The sequence below is a fragment of the Perca fluviatilis genome, chromosome 1, assembly GCF_010015445.1.
Source record: "Perca fluviatilis chromosome 1, GENO_Pfluv_1.0, whole genome shotgun sequence".
In the NCBI taxonomy this organism is placed as follows: Eukaryota; Metazoa; Chordata; class Actinopteri; order Perciformes; family Percidae; genus Perca; species Perca fluviatilis.
In genome coordinates, this window is record NC_053112.1 from 23,701,023 (window position 1) to 23,721,828 (window position 20,806).

Below are 20,806 nucleotides of genomic sequence, written 5' to 3' on the forward strand. Positions count from 1 at the left end.
TTAGAATGATTTAGCAACTCCACATTTTTGGGTTGACTGGCTGCTTTTCCCAAGGGTATTTTGGAGACTTCTGCAGCACTGTGATCGATGGGTGAACTATTGAGCGTATTTTCCACACAGCTCAATACAGTTACTGTTTTTTCATGTGATCACATTGTTATGTTTTTTCCAAATTCTGGAAATGTACAGTAGATGAACTCTCTGTTTCAGTAGACCAAACACAGACACATAGACATAACCTACATCGGATAGCTTTAAATAATGCATAACTCAAAGGCTAAATTGAAGAATAGACTATTATGACTAGGAGCTAAGAGGCTCAGAATGAGTTTTTTAGCCATCTAGACCCCAGGCTGCCATAAGATGAAATTAAAAACTTCTTACCTTTTTAATGTCATATAGAATGAAATTAAAGCAAGTTTTACAATTCAAATAATTCAACTTTATAGTGCATGTACCGTTTTTCTCACTTTAACCTGTCACAAGAACTCTAAACAAAGTAAATCCTGATGAATAACAATTAGAATGTTTTAACTGCATTGTAGATCTTCAGTTTGGATAATTTTATGTTAACAGTGCAGACCCCCACACGGTTGACCATATTGTCCTGACCGTATCATTCGTTCCTGTTTCCATCTGAACAGAGAACGTATTTGGAAGTGAGACCTGATGAGTGTCATCTGCAGTAATGGGGTCCGTCACTCACCGTCACAGGCCAAATGGTTCACTGATTAATAAATTAGATAAGGCGCTGCTTAGTTTATCCATCTCTGTTGTTCATCTGTTCTCTATGTCCACATCTTTTCTTTTTAGTTTTTCCCTGTTCTGTTTTCCTTTAGTCTCTCTTCAGACTCTCTGTCTGCATTCCTTCTACAGCTCTTATCTCTTTCCAAACTCTCATTCCTTCACATCCATCAATCCATTAATGTTTCCCTTGTGTCATTCTTTCAACTGTCATCACTGCTCCATCAATTTCTCCTCACTTGCTCAGACAGAGGTAAACAAAACTCACATGGTCTGTATTCACATTTACACTTGCTTCCCATAACCTCCTTTAGATGTAGTCAAAGTCAATATACTATCAATATAACAAACAAATGAATACCAATTGATTTTTGCTTTAGGCTGTATGTGCGACAGCGAGTTAACCCACATGCTGTGCTCCTCCTACAGGCTGTTGTAGAAATGCTACAGTACTGTAGTCATTTTACTGTATGTACACTACATGTATAGCTATAGCAAGATACCAGTAATATTTTATGTATAACTCTGTTAAGCCCCTTTTACATATGCACTGCAAACCTGAAACGGGTCATGCACGAAAATAAGTAGTTTGTATTTCTGTGCATGTTACTGTTGTCCACAAATAGTTGGCTATTTGTTAGTTGTGTAAAAAAATGAAAACGAGAGCTAGAGAGAGTTCAAACCCAGCTTACTTTCTCACCTCGGCACATCTGACCAATCACGGCATGAAGCGGGTGTAAATGTTGGATTGTCAAAAAAGTGTGGAACAAACTAACACTTAAATTGGATGACATGACATGGTAATAGATTTACAGCTGACATGATGTGTTTTGCACCTGAATGCAACATTTATAATATTAGGCCTAAAATCAGCTTGTCTTATGAATTGCTATCGAAGAGGAGAGATTGAATCATCACACTATGTGAAATTAGGCTCTGTTACACCTCTGTGATGTTCACGTTTATTTTAAAACACAAACATTTTTAATTCTGTGAGACAAACAGTCTCTAAAATTCTCAGAAATATTTTGAAGATGCATTTGTATATTGCATATTTTAATGATTGTTGTTGTAAGAAAGTTAACAAAAGATGCAACACTAACTTTAGCTCTCTCCATACATTTGTATGACTTTCAAAAAGACCAATGGCAGCAGCTGAGAAAAGGTCTTGGTCATTAGCAGACATCACAGAAAAAGCACACACTGCCAGCACTTATCACAAGAAAATGGTAAATCTAAAAGACAGCTTGTCTTAATGTGCCATCACATCACATCATACCAGATGGGTCACAATGTGGCATCACATATTGTAAGGTTTCCATGGCTGTCAGTGTGGGTATCAGTCAGCTGCGTTGGCGTTTAATGTGGCCAGAAAGTTTACTGTGTTGGTTTGGGATTGCCTAAACATTACATGCCTGCAGGAATTTACACATGCTGCTCCACATGTGTGCCAAAAACATAAAACATACACAGAACTGAAATAATTTGTCAACCTCTACAAACCATACAGATCTACAGTCTTTGCCCCCATCTTCAACAAAGATGAAAACAAAAGATCTGACATAAGTGGATTTCATTACAGTGCGATTCTTAGATATTAATTATTCAAACTGAACCGCAGATGTAACCATATAATTTCATCCTGCTAAGGAAACTTTGAAACAGTGGCATACGTCATATTCATACATTTGTAATCCTAAGCCTGATCTTCAGTACATCTGTAGAAGAAAAGATACTAATAAAAATCAATAAATTTTCGAGTTGGTCACAGTGGCAACAAGAGTAAGCAGAGCAGCCTAAACACCTCAGCAACATCCCCACAGCATGGAGGTTCCCCAAACAAACGTACATGCATGTTTGACATCTGCCCCAGTTTAGCCTGGAAACCCTAAGAACTAAAAACTACATGCCTCTAATTATTTAATACATAGTACTAATTGCTAGGGCAGAGCAGACCGGTCTCTGCCTTCGGTCATGTTTTAACACATATAGTCAAAGACATTATGCAAAGTAAACTCAGTTTGCCAAACTTAACAATGAAACAGGTCAGTGGTTTGTCATTGCCTTCTAAGACAACACAGTAGGGTACTATAGTGTTTTCAGAGGTGGTGCCCCAATCAACGTGGAAAACATAATTCGTCAGTGCCTTCCAAAATGCAAATCAGGTTACTAAAATTATTAATTTCTGATCTGCCACTGCTATGGATTAGGTTTGGTCAGGTTTTAGGCAACCCAACTTATTTGTTAAGGTTATGGAAAGATTGTAGCCATGGTTTAAAGAAACCAACTGACAGTTGGTTGGAAACAGGATGCATTAAGTAGTCTTTCAAAAGCACGCATTTTCTAAGCCTAACACCCAACTGTGACTTCCTCCCTAGGAGGTTTTGAGGTTCCATAACAGCATTGTTTCGCTTTTGCTTCTGAGAGACAACAGTCACAATCTGCACGACCACGAGAGCTCCTTGTCAGGTAAACACAAACGTATGTCATTTTTAACCACAATACTGTGAGTCAATTGCATCATTACATTGCTGACTGACAAACGTTAGACAACTTCCGCTTACTCAGAGAGTTGAACTGTAAAAAATAGCCAAAGACCACCAATACACAGCTCTGAGGAAGGCTTGTGGATAGTCCTCATGAGGAAGTGTTCATGTTGCAGATGGTGACAGGGATGTTGCCTCTGTTTCATAGTCTGCAGTGCAGCTCGGATAGCTGATTTTCACATCATGCTCTTGCACAAACAGTGGTAAACAGCAAACATGCTCTTTGTACTCTCTCCATTCCTTGCTGGATCCCTTTTTCATCCCCTTTTTGTTTTTCTTTGTTGTTGGTTTCAACTTTCACCGTTATTGCTCTCTCCTGTCTCGGTTCGCAACTCTCTGTCTCACTTTTCTTCCATCACAGTTCTTCAATTAGACCATGAAATGACAGCAGAGACTGGCACAGCAATCTCCTCCTCACTACCCATGTGATGTGCTAATGTGGAAGGAGGGATAAGAGGAGGATGGAAGTAGGAAGAGATGGAGAAATTACGAGAACGGAGATCAAGACAGACAAGCAAGAGGGAAAGAGAGAAAATGAAGCAATGAATGAAAGAGAATTCTAGAAAAAGATGAGAGAATAACAAAGTACAAGCAAAGGGGTGCAGCAGAGTGCTGGGGAGTGATGGATAATTAATGAAACCAAGAGATTTGCTCTAAACAAGCGCATATACAGTATGAAGCAGTCAAGGGGGGTGAGGGAACGAGAGCAGACCATAAATAAAAAGAGAAGAGGGTGACAAGATCGCAACAATTTTTTTGTGCTTATGTCTGACCTGCAAACCCCACTTCTGCAGCCGTCACACACACACAAACAAAATCGTCTTGGTGATAACTCAGGGAGGATGTGCCTTAACTGAGAGCACACAGAGATCAAGCGAAACAAGCAGGAGATAAAGAAAACACACAGAGAAAGAGCAGACAAGCTTTGATAGGAAGGCAGATTAGAGGCAGAATGCTCAAATGATACCTCTGACCTGCTAGAAACCCTAAGGAGAAGAAATTAACATCCCTCCATGTGAGGACAAATTAGGTGTAAATTATTGATTATTCTGCTGCAGCAGCTCAGTAAATCTGGGCCACCACACGGTTTTCACATATTTTCAGGATCAGGTTAATTGAGGTTCCCTGCTGTTAAGGACAGCCAAACTGTCGTGCGCCAGTGTGACGTCATGGGAGCGCCGTAACTGTTTATACTCCTGCATGGTGGTCGCGACCCTACACTGTAATAAATTTCATGTTAGTTTAACTTGGAAATGCAAGTTCCCTTGCTGCCTTGAAAATTGAAGTTCACTCAACTTGAAGACTGCCTTTGTTTCAACTTAGAAATTAAAGTTAATGAGGTTGATGTAACTACTGTGTTCTAGTTTTGTTAAAGTTGTTCTTTTAGTTGATTTAACTTTGTATTACTTGCTTTAACTTCATACTTTAAGTTAAAACAAATAATTTATTTTCTTTAATAATGCCAGAAACCTTCCTTGCCTAGTATAACAGACATTCCTTTCTGCTTTATTACAACTCACACTTTCAAGTTAAAACAACATAACCACATTTATAGCAGAGATACCGTGGGTGCTTGGGTGGGGCCACCCCAGGGCCCCGTACAAAATAGCGGCCTCTCTGCTGATGTTGTGTCACTTGACATAAAATGGCCGCTAGTGAAGTGACACGCCGCAGATTAATGGCTGAAGGAAGCCTATTACTGCTCAATGTCTAACACTGTAATACTCCACCTCTTATCAAACGTAACAGTCACTTAACTCATGGTTACAAATGTAAACCAGCACAACAATGACAATTACCAGGCAACAAAACATTACATTCTAAACACATGTTTAATAAACAGAATTCATAAAGTTACATTTGTATTTCGAACAAACTGCAAACTTTTCAGAAAATTTTAACAAAACTCTATTTACCGCCTTGCATCATGGGAATTGGCCAGCCAATGAACCAGTTGCAGTCCTGACTGCAATTGGTTGATAACTTAACTTACATACCCAAGTTCAATCAACACATACATTTTTTTAAATAGTCAACCCAACGAATAAATGCAAGTTTAACTTTCAAAAACTCATAAAGTTGAGTTCAAAATCGACAACTTGTATAAGCTCGTTCAGTTAAAAATAAGTGGACATAACTAAATGGGTCTGTAATATTTTACAGTGTAGTTGCAGTCTTCTCCTGAACAGAGGTGGCTCTAATGAGGAAAGGCTACCGACTTTGCTCTTTCTACGAACTAGAAGAAGAAGAAAAAGGTAAACAACGGCAGAACTGGCAACAGCATTGCCGTCAATGCTTCGATTTGATTCAATGACCTACAGTACTTTGCATTCACCATAAAAGAACTCATCTTAACCCAGTAAGTTTACAAGAGAGACTTGCAGTCACTCTGAGAGTCCTGACATCCGGTTACCCTCGAGCTCGTTCAGGCTTGCTGTTTCCGCTTTGTTGCGCGCCGCTGAAAAAAATAGTGCCCTCTGGACGCGCACTCAAAATCCTGGCGCCCAAGCGAGCGCTACGTCATTTTGACGTCACATTGGCGCGTGCAAGCTCGGATGCGGCGACTGTAAAACGGCCTTTAGTCTCACATTGCCAGAACTATCTCCGCAGCGCTGTAGAGTAAGGTCTGGCCACACCGCACATACATTCTAGGATAGGAGAAAAAAATGCTCTGGGTTGTTTGCCTTTCTTTAAACCAATCACAATCATTTTGGGCAGCGCTAAACTCCTGACGCAACAACGGTAGCTCTGCAAAATAGTCTCTGGAAGGAGTGGAACATTTGCACCCTGCAAAACCCAGGAACAATAATGTACTTGCATTATCACTGCAGATCAAATGCATAATTTCTTTTTAGACAACTCCCTGGCAAGTGTTTGATAACAACATTAAACAGGCTGGGTTAGTTAAAGCTGCTAATCAATAATTAAGACAAATTACACAAGAGGGTGTGATTTAACATCATTATTGGTACGACAGTGATGCGGCTAGGACATAGGCACTTGCGCCGAGGTTCGTTAACATCACTGATGTGCCAATAATATGATGTTAAATCACACCCTTTAGTGTAATATTGAGATTATACATACAATGGTTACCAACAAAATAAAAGAAATAATCAAACTATATTCATATTGTGGGGCAATTTGCTCTCAAAATAAAAAAAAGCATCAGAGACAGATTTGTAGTCTGTTCCTTTTAACTCAGCCAGCCAGCTTAAGCTAACGTTAAGACCATAGAATTTCCAAAACGGAATAAATACCGCACATATAAAACACAAAATTGCTTTACTAGCTCAATCTTGTAGTGACTAAGATATCTGCTGAAAAAAAAATATTTTTCCCTTTGACAGATTTAGCTATTATACTACAGTCAACTCCAGTGTGTTGTAAGAAAAAAAATAATTGTTGTTTAATCCAATGAATCACTTTATATAAATATGTTAGAGATCTTTTGTGTGTTCCACATTTGTTCGTGATTTATAATCATTAATAATGTTTTAAAAAAAAGAAAAATTTGATTCAACTTTGTAATGTTGATATGGAAATGGCAGATATTTTTAGTGATGGTGTGCTCAAACGTCTTTTGGTGTGAGATCATGCTGCTTTGATAACGTTCTAAATGTCTAGTTGACCAATCAGATTGCCTGGTTGGATCTACTTGTTGTATAATTGAGAATTGAAGCCATGGGCCAAATAAAAAAAAAAGAAGATATACATATATATACATATATATATATACACCTTGCGAAAGTATTGCCCTGGTTACCTTTGCCACATTTCAGGCCTCAAACATAAAGATATAACTGTTTGTGATTCCCATAGGCAGCTAACAAATAAAACGAAAGTGCAAATTCGCCCTTACTCGTGTTAGAGTTTATTTAACCCGGGATCGTAAACCAAACATATAAACACACCGCCTGGTTGTTTATTTAGTTTCGCCGTCCCTCTAAACTTTCAGCTAGCAGGACAAGCCCAGTCCGGCAGAGATTCCGGTGTCTAGGGGCAAGAAGATATCGTTTGCCAAAGCACCTGGGAGACACCTGTGGGAGGTGCTGTGGTGCAAGCCGGTTGACAACACCTCCCCCTCCCACTGTCAAACATGGTGGTGCGCATCATTGCTGCTTTTTTCGCACAGGGGATGGTTAAATTGATGGGGAGGTGGGCCATATCTGCGGAGCGCCTGGGGGACGCTGAATACGTCCCTCCCGTTTATACATATATATATATATAATATATATATATAACATATATATATATATATATATATATATATATATATATATATATATATATATATATATATATATATACACACACACATACACACATATATATATATATATAAAATTAGAAACGAAACAAGGGTGTTTATCTAGTCAGAGGCCAAAAGGGCAGGTTCCTGAGCTCCCCTGGGGTCTATCTGTTCATGTACCTGCTGAACACATTCTGTATAGACACAGACGGAAGACCAAAGCTGCTGCTGCTCTGCTAACGTGCTGCTAATGTGTACACCTCCTGTATAGACATGGCGTCAGCAACTACCAGTATGTTGGTGGAGCACTTAACAGCTAAAGAGCCAGATATTTCCCTTAGAAATAGCTGGAGACAAAAACAGAGCTAAATAGAGTGAATATTGGACTTACACTTAGTGTAGGGTAGCAACAGACATGACTCCAAATGAATGCTAATGTTGCCTATTTGTCGGATGTGTAAACTGCTTGCTAACATGTTGGCCATTGAAACTTCATAAGGTGGTAATGTCATATATACAAGTGGTGTGTTTACAGGTAGCTGCAAAGTCCCCACATGGCCAAAATTGATTTTGTATAAAACATGGTTAAATATACAATACGTTGGTCACTGTCACTCACATGAGTCCCACAATGTTTACATGGAGGAGCATTTGTCTGTGCACACTGTAGGGAGCACAACAGAAAGACGCTTTACATATCATCAAAGATGTTTAAAGTTATTTAGAAATTAATTTTCTGTCTTTTACTCCAGTCCATACAATGTTTACTATGATTACTATGTAATCATTTACAGCCTTCTCCCACCCTTCTCCTATTGATCCTGCTACCCCTGTCTTTGTTACTCTGGAGCTGAGCACATAGGCCAAGACATCCCCACACACTTTAGCAGGCACATGTACAGGATAGGTGCTTAGTACACCAGTTCAATTTGTCTTTGCTATGTGCCAAAATTAATTTCAGCACCTGCCTTGGCCATGCTGAGTCTTTCCCCTGTTATGACTAATATTTTTGTGTGTGTGTGTGTGTGTGTGTGTGTGTGTGTGTGTAATAGACGTAGACTATGATTTATTAGCTTGCTCTCCTGCTGTGCACACACCACACACACACCTCCCTCTACTTGTTATGGCAACACAACTTTATACCTCAACATTTTTCCCACAACTAGACACCTCTGCACTCAAATAACTGAGCTTCTATAGATCATAAATCTAATTGTAAAAGTGAAAAGGTTAAATAGCAGTTATTAATTTCAAGGTTATCTCTGTCCACCACAAGAGGATAAGCTCTGCATAGACCAAGAGGAACAGAGGAAGTACCTGCAAATTACACTGGAAACCAATACTGTAGCATCAACTGGCTGCAGCTTCCAGTAAGTTTAAATGCAGTGGCTGCTTTTTCATACAGCAGTTTAGAGCTTTAAAGCGTATTTCACTAGAGGTAAACATTCTAAAACATAAAAACAAGCTGAAAAAAAGTCTTAGTAAGAAGTCATTTTATGTAGAACACAATATTTAAATTGTATATGTACACACTCCCTGGTAACGACCATCTATGCTGCTCAGCCCGATAGACACAATGTTACAACAGATCAATTATGTAAACAGACCAGCCAAGTTGCACATTACTGTACGTTAGGAGTGACCCATATAGATAAAATCCTCTATCACAATATAAAATGTCATCATTTATCCTTAGTCTCTACTCTATCTAGTCTCTACATCACATAAGTACAGTAACGCATCCGTTTCCATTCTGGCTAATATCTTGTTTCCTGGTCATGCTAAAGACATTTCCAGGGTAAAAACACAATGCATTTTTATTCAAACAGATGACGAAACCGCAACAAACTGCAACACGTACCTGTCACTGTGTGGAAAAAATAATAAACAGTGAAAAATAATCTTGAATAAAAGCACACACCTCTTCCTGGAATATAAGATGGTATGACTGCTACTAGAAACCTTCATAAGCTGAGTTTCAAAGGAAGTTTGCAAATGAGACAGCATTTCCAAAAACAGAGAAGTGTTTTGTAATGCCCGTGAAAGATTCAGTAGGTAGTGACTCGTGAGCGTATTGTATTTCACCCAGTGTGAATATTTTAAGAGTACTTCTCCATTGGTATAATGAAATGTTACACTATAACGATGGCAGAGAAAAGACTCTTAACTTCTCTAAACCTGTGGTCACATTAAAAGACAAACAATCTAAAGCTAGAATATTGACGCAAACTGTTGCACAGAATACTCTACAACAGTTACTTCTCAACTATGAAGTGGAGCTTACATTCATTTGACTTTGTTTCTATGCAAAGTATCCATGTTCTTAATGCTAGAGGGAGTGGTATTGTACAAAATACCAAATTTCCCAAGAGATAAGCACAGGAGTTCATGTAATATGCGTCACATGTAACACCTAGGGATCTCAGTTAGACTATGATTAATGAACCAATTATCTCAGTGTACCCAAACGTCAGTTGGAGTCAAACAAAAGACTTTGTGGCAATAAGACAAAATGACTAAAACTGTAATAACTTTCCAGAGTAGATTTCATCATTTAACCAAGGGTCCTTAAAAGCCAAAATAATACATTTTGAAGAACAAATCTAACAGTTTATAGACATGCACCTAATCCAAGAACTCAATAGGGATTTTTGTCCTGTTCACATACAAGTAATTTAGTGTGGAAGTGAACCTGATATACTTTCTACTGCACATCTGCAGCTGAACACTACCACCAAGTGGGCAGAATAGTAAAAGTACAAGCTGCACGCACTCGACTGCTGTCGTTCTGACTCTCAACATGGCTCTCAAAATGTAACATGGTTACATTTTTATAAAATGTATTTAATGCCCACAAGACATAGTGTAACTGGTATTGAGGGCCATTGAGGATGAACATTTAGCACATTTTCTTCTTTATTGCACATGGATTACCGAAAACTATAGTTTACTGTACCTGTGTACAGTAAACTATAGTTTAATACTAAATACTAAAAAGAAATAATTCAGACATTATTTACTTTACATATATCTTCTAAACTGTGGTTTAGCCCACAGACTGCTGAGACTCCCCTCCAACAGCTGCTACTGGACTGTAAAACTAATAGAGAGGAAAGCTGCCAAGTACAGTACTTTCTGTAGTTTCTTGCTGTATCACAATTATCCTGCTGCTCACTTAATGTGCTGCAGTGCCGATGATATTAATCAAGATACAGTACTGTATATCCAACACACACAGACACACACGTAAAAACTTAAAAACTTACCTGATAACAACTCTTAGCTGTCTCATATGGCCCTGTGATGAACTGTGTCCTTTCCTTTTTAAGGATCCCAACATAACCTGCAAAGAAAAGAATGCATGACTCATCTCAGTCTGTTTGAGATTCTGCACTACAATCATTTCCTATCCAAGCTGCTAAAAGCATGTCCTGCTAAATAGACAATAACTTTGTTGAGACAAACAACTGTATATTGTGTGTTCTATTTTGGTTGGAGATAGTGCACAGGCTTGTCTTTGTGGTGTTAAGTGACTTTATAATTTAGGTTTTCAATTTATATTATTCACCTGAACACCATTACTTTTATTTACTTTCAAAATAGCAAATTCAAAAAAGGAAGAAAATCAGCATCACATTAGTTTTGATTTTTAATAAGACAATGTTCTGTAAACCTTTCAAAAGCCCCAACAACCGGACACTCCTGTGGTTTAGAGAAGTAGAGAAGTAGCTTCACTGATGTTTCCAAACCACTTTAAAAACAGTGGGTCAATATCAGGACAAAAATGTAAAAACACTCTGTGATAAAACTTGTAGGAGAGAGCAGATAAGTGATGCAATTTATAAAACGGATCTATAATTTAGAAACCCAAATTCGTTGAAACAGGAAAACAGAAATGGCACCAAGGGGAGGGCTTACAGAGTTGATGAGGTAAAGATGCAACACTTAATCCAGCAAAATGCACAATAAACTGATGCATGGAATGAAAACTTTACCTTAAAACTGCAATAACTAATTATTTTGGCCATTTGAGGGCAGAGGAAACAAGTAAACAAAACATTAGCATATTCACGTTTTAAGTTGATATCTTGTTTGCAATAGATGGTCATTTACATATGCAACAATTGCAGAGCAACATTATCATTCATTTGGAGTCATTTCCTGAGGGAAATATTGATCTTTTTAGCTGCTAAATGCTCCACTATGTTCACCAGCTAGTTGCTAACTGTGTCTGTCTGGTGCTAAGCAGATGCACAGAGGGCTTTTAAAAAAAAAATAATTAAAAGCAGCTGCCTGCTGAGACCGAAAACTACGCTAAAAATATGAGAGTGAACCAAAACAGTAAAGTTGCAGCCGGACAGCTAAACAATGAGTTGAAACTCTCTTTAACTCTCTATAAAGTAAAGTCGCATGGAGCTCCAGATTCAGGTGATAATTCTCTGCTCACACATTTGGAAATAGATCATTAACTGACACTTGAGGGTTAAATGAACATTGTATTATTAATGTCAGGTCAACTCAATACCACTCAACAATGCAGACTAGAAACCCAATTTGCTCCTCTCTAACTCAGTGGCAGTGCCCCGGCTCTGTCCTTTCCTGTGTCCTGGTTGGCCTGGGTCCACTGTAGTGGGAAAGCTGACCTGCTTTTACAGAGACTCTTAGTCTGGGCAGAATACAAAGAGAACAGAACCCAGAAAGGGGAAATATGATGAGTTGGCATACATGCTACATTATTCCACTTGGTTAAGCATGGAAGCATTATTAGGGCTTCACAAGAGCCACACATACAAAAAATACTTCTGTACATGAACAAGTTTGCTATCAGTCAGTATGCTCCAGGGCAGTAACCATTGGTTTTACTCCATCAAGCCGTCTTCACACCCTTTTTTCACACCATATTCTGTATGAAATGAGGAGGTTTGGTTTTGATGACTTATATTCTCCCCAAATGCATAAGGGCATTATTCACAAACAGGAGAATGGTAGTAGGACTTGAGTTAATAGAAAAAGAAATGTAGCCTATGCTAAATTATTCCCAGAGCTATTGTTAAGGGAGCAAGACGTTCTCTAAACCAACAAATGTGCAGCCCTTAAAACTATTAATTCTCACACACAGAAAATGTATTCCCATACTTGAGCCCATTCTAACCTTTCATGGTGAGGACGCCACGGCAGAAGATTTTGAAGTTGATCCTCCCAAAAGTGTCGGGGTCTAGACATTGGGCCAACTTCTTCACCTGTGGAAAGGTACGGAAAAAACATGGCCGCTATCAGAGCACACCAAACACTTTTCTGTTAATGCACAGTACATTTAAAAAATGATGGATGAGGTTATTATGGTCCCTGTATCACTTAAAAAAACATTTGTCTGTAGGTCCTGTGGAGCAATTTGGAATCCATGATCCTAAAACTGCACGTTCAAAAATTACCAGTAATTTACAGCCCAAATGGTACAAAAGGCACTGTAAATATATTCTGTGCTGGCTGAGGGCCGATACACTGGCTGCGTTTCATTTTGGCGAACGCCGACATAACAGAACTCAGCCATCGTTAGTGTTATTAGTTACACCTGTGTTTTTCTTGCTACTCAAATTCAAAATATGTGCTGTGAAAAAAAATCTATCAGTACTGAAATCCTGTTATATTATCATATTGGTGTCAGGTTATTGAAAAAGTACCTATAATGACCCTCATCCCTATTCAAACATTCTTCAGCCACTTCAACATGTATTTGCATGCGAGTGTGTTAATGCAGGTCTGTGCCTCTCACTGTCACTTTACACCAGTTGGTTTCCGAGATAGACAGGTGGCTGATTAATACAAACCAGTTATAAGTACATGACTCATCCTGACTTCACATTGCACTAAGGCTCTTTATAGAGATGAAGCACGCTGCAAAAACGTTTCATATCACCAACCATATTAAGTATAACGGATAGTTTGATAGTCATAGTATTCTCTCATGCTGCATCTATCCTCTTTATCAATGCAAACACTGGTCTTTCAAATGCAGAGCTACACTATGCAGTCTGTGCTGTATAAAACTACTTTTGTCCCTCAAACAACTGACCGCCAGAAAACATGGAAACACGTGAATTTGAATTGTCCTCCATCTACTATGCAAAAAAGGTCCTACAGAATGTTAAAATATAGCCCTGTAGGAATATAACCAACAATAAAAGTTTAACTGACAACAGTTTATTGCCTTTATCATCAACTAGACAATGTTTACAACCTCACTGGAATCTGTAATGTTTATCGCATGGCACAATGGTGCGTTTGTTCGGCAAAACATACCATTATTGATGGGTTTAATATTCTTATAGCCTTAGGAGTACCGAGTGTTACGTTTGTCAAGATAATCACAATGGAGGAAAGGCAGTTGAATCATTAAACCAAAATGGTTTGTCATCTTGCAAAATGCATGGCAATCTGCCTATTAGATTAGGAGAAATCCAATGTGCAAAGTTGATATTTTGGCCTGATGGTGGTGGAGATGACCAAATTGGTTAGGAATCAGCATATGCATCCATTACACTTTGCTATTTCCTTGAGAAGTGGAGACTTTGTCGTAATGTGACAACATGCTACCACACAACTGATTTAAATGTAAGTTAGCCTCCTGCACACACTTTAGTTTTCTATAGTTTACACTTAATAGTTCATAAAGCTCTTTTGTTGAGTTTTGCTTACCTTTTGAACTCATGCACATTGCACACACAACAACAAATTCACACAGCTTTTGTTTCATACATCAAACTAGTTTATTTAGTATTGGCAGCACATTGGTTTCTTTTTGTTGTGCACACATTTAGATAACTTCTGTGCAGTGACACTTGTGTTAGTCTTAACTTATTATAATTCTTATTTCTTAAGTTACCAGTACTGAAGGTTATGCTATTGCGGCTGTCGCTGAATGGAGGTCTTGGCAGGCTGGACACACTATAATGGGTGAGCTAGAATTATTACTATTACTCTAATATTTGTATCAATATATTAATTGTCCTGTCATAATGTCAAAAATAGTCTGATCACTTATATATTCCCCTATTCTCTTCAGTTTGTTAGGTCAGATTTTGTCTTTGTAAGGGGCACAACCCATATTGCAGTAATAATTGTGTCCCTTTTTAAAATACACTAACTCTGTTTTAAGTCTGATATATAATGATTAACTAAACATGATCACATGTTTGTATGTCCCTCAACCACACTTTTAAATGACCCCTAAAGATAGAAAGACTTGTGCTTTCCCTCACTGACAGTGGAATGCTATTCCAGAAACTCACTCCCTGATATGACAGGACGTTCTGTGAAAAGGCGGTCAGTTTAGTATGTTAAGTTTATGTTAAGCGTCTGCCAGCGCCATCCCTCACACCTCATAATGACACTACATGAAAGTGCAACAAGTCACCAATTAGAAAAATTGCTCTGGGAAGCATGATAATATACAATAATTGACATGGACATTTGGCCAGTAAGTAGCTGTGTTCTTCCTAAAGACCAGTGTTAATGGAAAAACAGACCTGCTGACAAACCAACAGATGGACAAAATGACATTCCCATCTTTAGGCCGTCAATGAGGCAAAACTGCTTCAAATAAAAATAATATGTTAATAACTTTTGACCTGAACCAAGACTGAAGACAGTAGGATGATTTACTAAAATAACATAAAAAACCTCATTTCCAATATCACACATTTGTGAGTGGCCAAACCATGCCCAAGTACATGCACACGCTGACTCATGATCCTCCCTCATCAACATCACTGAAGAGGGCTGCTGCCTTTCAGTGCTCTGCACCACAGCTGAAAAAAAGCGTCATTCTCTTTGCAAGCTACCCACAGCCATTTCAAATTTAACAGCACTAATTTTAGCAAAGGTTTATGACTGAACAACTTCAGGGTTTTCCCCAGGTTAAATAAAAAGAACTTAGGTTTGACGCTTCAACTTTTAAAGGTAGAGATAGTGTTACCACAACAGTCAACATAAGATAAATAGTGTATAACTAAATTATTGAACAGAGTAGCATACTGTGCAAGCGTCAACACTTAAGTAAGCCAGCTAGCTAGCTATGAAGGGTTAAGATTAGGGTTAGGGTTACATCACATCTCGTTACTTATAAGGTGAGTCACTTCTTTATGTATAATGAATTATAAAGTAGATTATTGCTGCGTTTGGCTTCATATTTATTGATGCTTGCGGTAACTACATTTTGTAACTTTGTTCGGTAACAACATTCTAGCATCTACCCCTCCTGGCCATTAGAAAGAATGCAGGCAAAAAGTATAGAAGGGGAGGAAAAGAGGCCAGGGGATTACGAGAGTGTGTGCACATTTGCATGTGACTGTACAACTGGGAGTGTCACCTACTGGTTCCAATAGTAGGTCAGGTTGTCATGGAGCAGCCAGTGGGATTTGCCCATATAGGACAATGACACGAGAGGGCAATGCAGGAGGCGGCTGCTTAATACGGTGCATGAATTTAAAAGTACCAACCCAATATAGGTGTAATGTGCATTGTTTATTTGTATACAATCTTATTATCATCATAGAATAGATATTGTTTTGTCCGTTTTTTTGTGTAAATTCTGAATAACTTGCAATACACGAGTTAGAGAGTTGGATCACAAGAACAGGATAAACAATAAATAAAAAGGTTATACAATACACTATGACGTGCAAAATGTTTCAGCATTATATTACATAGGTTCTACTAATGTATAGGTCCTTGAGTTATAAATAGCATCCACTTCATCCTGTTAACCCATTAGTCCCACTTCCCCCTGGAGCTAATCAGTGCTTCCACAATGTTCCTGCTGATGAACAACACAACACTGGGGAGCCAATCAACCACAGTGCTCATTTACTCTGACATACATTGAGACACGAGGGATGTCCATTGTGACACATATGCACTGATGAAAAACACCAATAATATTCCTTTTTCATCCCAAACTAAGCTCTTTAAGTCAAATTAGTTACAGAAGATGCCACAGTATTTTCCACTTTGTTTTGTCGGCATGTCTTCCATAATTATTGCTATGCTTCAAAGAAAATATCCTCAATCAAATGAAACAGCATCCTGAATCGAGATGTATTGGAAAAACTGAAGTGAAAAACAATTGATTTACTAAGCTTCATAGTTGCAGTTACAAATATTAACAGGAACAGTCCAATACATGGACTGGTGATGTGTGTGGTATTGTGTTGTGTTGCTAGATATGTAAACAGTACACGCACTGATGTTCTGCACTTAAATGAAGTTCCTAACGGATAAATACAGTTCATTGAATTGAACTGAACTACTCAGAGCTGAGGTAATTTGTTGTGATTAAGATATACAGGAGCATGCTCAAAATCATCTCAGCAGTAGTTACTGCTAAAGAGCTCTCCTCTTAATCAGTAAATTCTGTCCTGGTCAACATTCTCAAAAAAAGATTAAAGGAAGTGAAATTTATGTAGCAATCAAAACAACATATTTGGATTTCCTTTTTACTCCAAAATACACTCATACACTAACCATTTTCTAAACATCCCGTTCAGGGTTGCAAGAAGCTGGAGCTGTCTAAGCATAGACTGGGTGAGAGGCATGGTACACCCACCCTGAACAGGTCACCAGCAGTGTTGTAATGTAACAAAGTATAAATAATTCATTACTGTACTGAAGTAGAATTTTCACGTATCTGTATACTTCATTTCTGGAAACTTTTACTTTTTACTCCACTACGCACAGTGTACATTCCTCCAGGAAGACTTCTAAACTTCATCACTTTTCTTTCTCTTCTAACTGATCAGCTGTTACGAGGCGTTCACTTTTATTTTAACTAATCAGAAGCGGCCATGAATTTCACAAGCCAATCACAGCATGACATCCCTGTTTTAATCCCTGTCAATCTCTGCTGCTCAGGTTGTCATTTCAGGCTAAGAGCACGACCCTCCTCCTCCCCTTGCACCTCCGGTCTTCATCATGCACGGCTCCTGGGTCCTCCTCCGGCAGGCCGCTACTGTCGCCTCCTCGGCTTGGTCTTCAGGCTCCTCACACCACCATCAGTGTCTAGACTCCATCATAGACTCCGGGGGATTATCTTTTGGTTTTCTACCCCTTTATAAAATATAATTTCATAATGATGGAGTCTAATCTCCAAAGACTGTACATTTCATATTATGCATATGCACAATAAATCTTTGCATATCTGCAACGACGTCTCTCCTGATTGAAAGCATCTTAGTTACTCGTTACTACAAAATAAAATCAGAAGAAATTTGTTACGCTCGATAAAAAGCAGGTTTGGCGAATCATTGCTCCTTAACTGCCAAGATAATGCACCCTCCATTTCAGTTGGTGACCTAATGCCTGTTTTTTGATAACCGGCAAAAAAACACAACAACCATAGGCCAAAACTAAAGAAGAAGAGGAGGAAGCATAATGACTGATAGTGTCATGGAAGCACCTGGTGCAGGCTCTGCCGCCATGGTAACAGACGATGACCACCCCAACGACAGCAGTGATGAAGATAACATTACACACATTTGGCCATAAAGTTCATAATCAAAGTTTTTTTTTTACTTTTACTTTTACTTCTAATACTTTAGTACATTTAATATCAGAAAATTACTTTTGATACTTAAGTACAGTAAATATAAGATACTTTAAGACTTTTACTCAAGTAATATTGTAAAAGGAGACTTTAACTTCTACCAAAGTCATTTTCTTGTACACTTTTATTCAAGTAATGGAGCTCAGCGTAAATTCAGTCAGGGAGACTTCTATTCGTGGTCCCTCCCCCTTTACCGTCAGCTGGGCGGCGGGTGTTACGGTTCTGTATACCAATTAGAGTCTGGCACTTATGTTCTAACCAATCACAGCTGACTACCGTGTTTTAAAGCTGTCCTCTCTCCTGCTTCTGTCAGTTGTTTTTTCAGACTTCAGTGCGACCCGCCTCCTCCCCTTTCTCCTCCCGGCCTTTGGACGGTGTTCTCGATCTTCTCCCGGCTGTCGGCTCTCGTTCGTCTTCGGCTTTTCCTTGCCACCACCAGTGTTTGGTTTCCATTGGGGGATGTGTTTGGTTTTCCTAAACCAAAGAATTGTGTAGATACCCTTCCAATGGAGACTAATCTCCAAATAATTATGTTTCAAATAATGTTCCAAACACCTATGTATATGTACTTGGTTTCTCTTATTAAATGTTTGCATATCTGCAACGGAGTCTCTCCTGATTGAATTGCTTTCAGGTACTTTATACAAGACTGGTCACCAGTTTAGGTTTAAATACACTTCAGATGTACAAATGTACTCTTCATAACTCTACTGATACTGGATTTTAATGTAGGTATTTAAGAGTTTAAAAAATATGATGATGATATATCAGCCAAAAACAGAAGATTTACACAAAATACACTTTTGATAGGGATCCCTTACATGTTTCATTTAATTCCAAGATAAGTATGCCTACGAATTGGGACTTTTTACAGTTGAAACTTGTCAATGCTCTCTGCTGGACCAATAAATGTAACAGTGTCACATTAGCATACAGATGAGTTCAAACCTTTGTCATTTCCTTACTGCAATTTCTTGTTACCAGTTGGTCAACATACAATGCACTGATTTTGATTTTTTAACTATCAGTCCATAGCTCTACTTCTCATTATACTACAAAAGCCCTCTGCTGGGTCAGTTTGCAATATTCACATCTCAATTTCTTCTTGGAAAACTTTATTTAGGAACCTCCTCTGCATCAGGAGAGACATATATATATATATATATATATATATATATATATATATATATATATATATATATATATATGAGGCATACAGAAGCCTATATAGTTTCAGAAAATAATGAGTGTGGCAAATGCAAGCGTATTGCCTATAGCATCATAGTGAAGTGGCGGACAATTACTGAAGGTCCAAGACACGTGTGCTCACCTGTTCTGCTTGTCCAAACTGGGAACCCAACTGCACAAAGTGTTCAGGGCGGATAAACCCGTCTGAGTCTTCGTCACACACGTCAAACACCTCTTTGAGTGTCCTCACAAATGTCAACAGACGTCCCGGCTCAGGAAAAAAGTCTCTATCCATCTCTTTTTTGCTTTATTCTTCTAATTACCGGGTGTTTTAGCCCGACGTGAACCACAAAAACACCACTGGAAATCCCTCGGGCTGTGCACATGTGACACAAGAGCTCGTGGATGCTGCTGCTGCGCGCGAGAGGAGGCGTGATGCTGATAGACAGAGGACAAGTCACAAACCGGAGGCACAGCAATGTAACCATATCAGTAAAGTAACGTTATAGAAGTCCACTAAATCCCTCACCTCCCAGTCAGTTTGTCATCTTTAGTTCTTATCATACCCAATGTTGTATGTATATAGGCCTATTAGCCAATTGTATATAATATATATATATATATATATATATATATATATGTAGAGGTTAGCCTGTCCTGCATGCTGTTACAACAAACCTTAGCACAATAAACAAATCATAAGAAAAGGTCATTACTCTAACTGACCTTTTCTTTTGAAATGCATGTAAAAAGTTGTGTGTGAATAAAAACGTAGGCTCTGATATCTTGTTCACCCAAGACCTACAGCTAAGCTAGCAAAATGCTATAGCATAGGATACTAACAATAAAAATGACAATGCTAACATGCTGATGTAAGGAGGAATAAGGAGGAATAATGTTCAATCATTATCTTGCGTGTTAGCATGCTAACATTAGATAATTAGCATAAACACAAAGTACTGAAACTAATGGGAATGTCTTTTTTTTTTGCAGGATTGTATGAGCCAAAGATTTGGACAAACCTTTTTTGACCTGTTGGTATTGCTAGAGGGACAGTCAGGGTAACACCAATACAGTTACAACTTCTATGGGGACATCAATGTGTAACACATTTCATGCAGTCCATCCAAGACATTTCTTGCAAGTGTGAGTATTTGTCCACCAAAGTCATTAGGATAAACTGTCTGGGTGCCATGAATGTCTGTACAAAATTAAAATGTAGTGCATTTCCAGCAAGTCAGCCCACTCTCACTGAAAAGCGTACAAATAACACGGGTTTATACGTGTGAAATACGTGCAATGTGTACGCTAAAGTAAAATTGTGCGTACAGTAGATACGTGGAGCGCTCCAATTACAGTAATGGAAACCACTGCGTTTATAGTATAAAGGGACGTGGGACCGCGTAAGGAGGTTGGTTGGGGTGGTGGATGGGTAAAACACAGGACTTTTTTTCAGCATGTGTTTTTTTTGTTGTT

General features: G+C 38.5%; 1 protein-coding gene and 1 long non-coding RNA gene across 3 annotated transcripts; one reads left to right on the plus strand and one right to left on the minus strand.

Moving 5' to 3' along the window:
• Positions 1-3,131: 3,131 nt before the first annotated feature.
• Positions 3,132-17,704, plus strand: LOC120557252. The gene is made up of 4 exons (XR_005638948.1): positions 3,132-3,213; positions 12,662-12,792; positions 14,422-14,496; positions 17,452-17,704. It is a non-coding gene; the product is annotated as an uncharacterized LOC120557252 (long non-coding RNA).
• On the minus strand, positions 10,805-19,728 carry LOC120557242 (rab11 family-interacting protein 4A-like). Of its 2 annotated transcripts, none has more exons than XR_005638947.1 (3): positions 12,975-13,064; positions 12,695-12,782; positions 10,805-10,885 (listed from the first exon to the last, which is right to left on the minus strand). XR_005638947.1 is itself a non-coding variant. In XM_039797387.1 (3 exons), the coding sequence occupies exons 1-3, from the start codon at positions 19,623-19,625 to the stop codon at positions 12,204-12,206; spliced, it is 246 nt and encodes an 81-aa protein (XP_039653321.1). In that variant the 5' UTR covers positions 19,626-19,728; the 3' UTR covers positions 12,125-12,203. The 2 variants fall into 2 exon arrangements, 1 of the variants encoding a protein (XP_039653321.1); XM_039797387.1 differs by lacking the exons at positions 10,805-10,885; positions 12,975-13,064 and adding exons at positions 12,125-12,208; positions 19,473-19,728.
• Positions 19,729-20,806: the final 1,078 nt, after the last annotated feature.

Bases quoted from the DNA above. Each gene is read 5' to 3' on its own strand.
- LOC120557242 (XM_039797387.1), bottom strand. From the start codon at position 19,625: ATGGATAGAGACTTTTTTCCTGAGCCGGGACGTCTGTTGACATTTGTG. The intron at 12,783-19,472 runs GTGAGCACACGT...ACCTTTCCACAG, and splicing joins AGTTTGGACAAGCAGAACAG to GTGAAGAAGTTGGCCCAATG.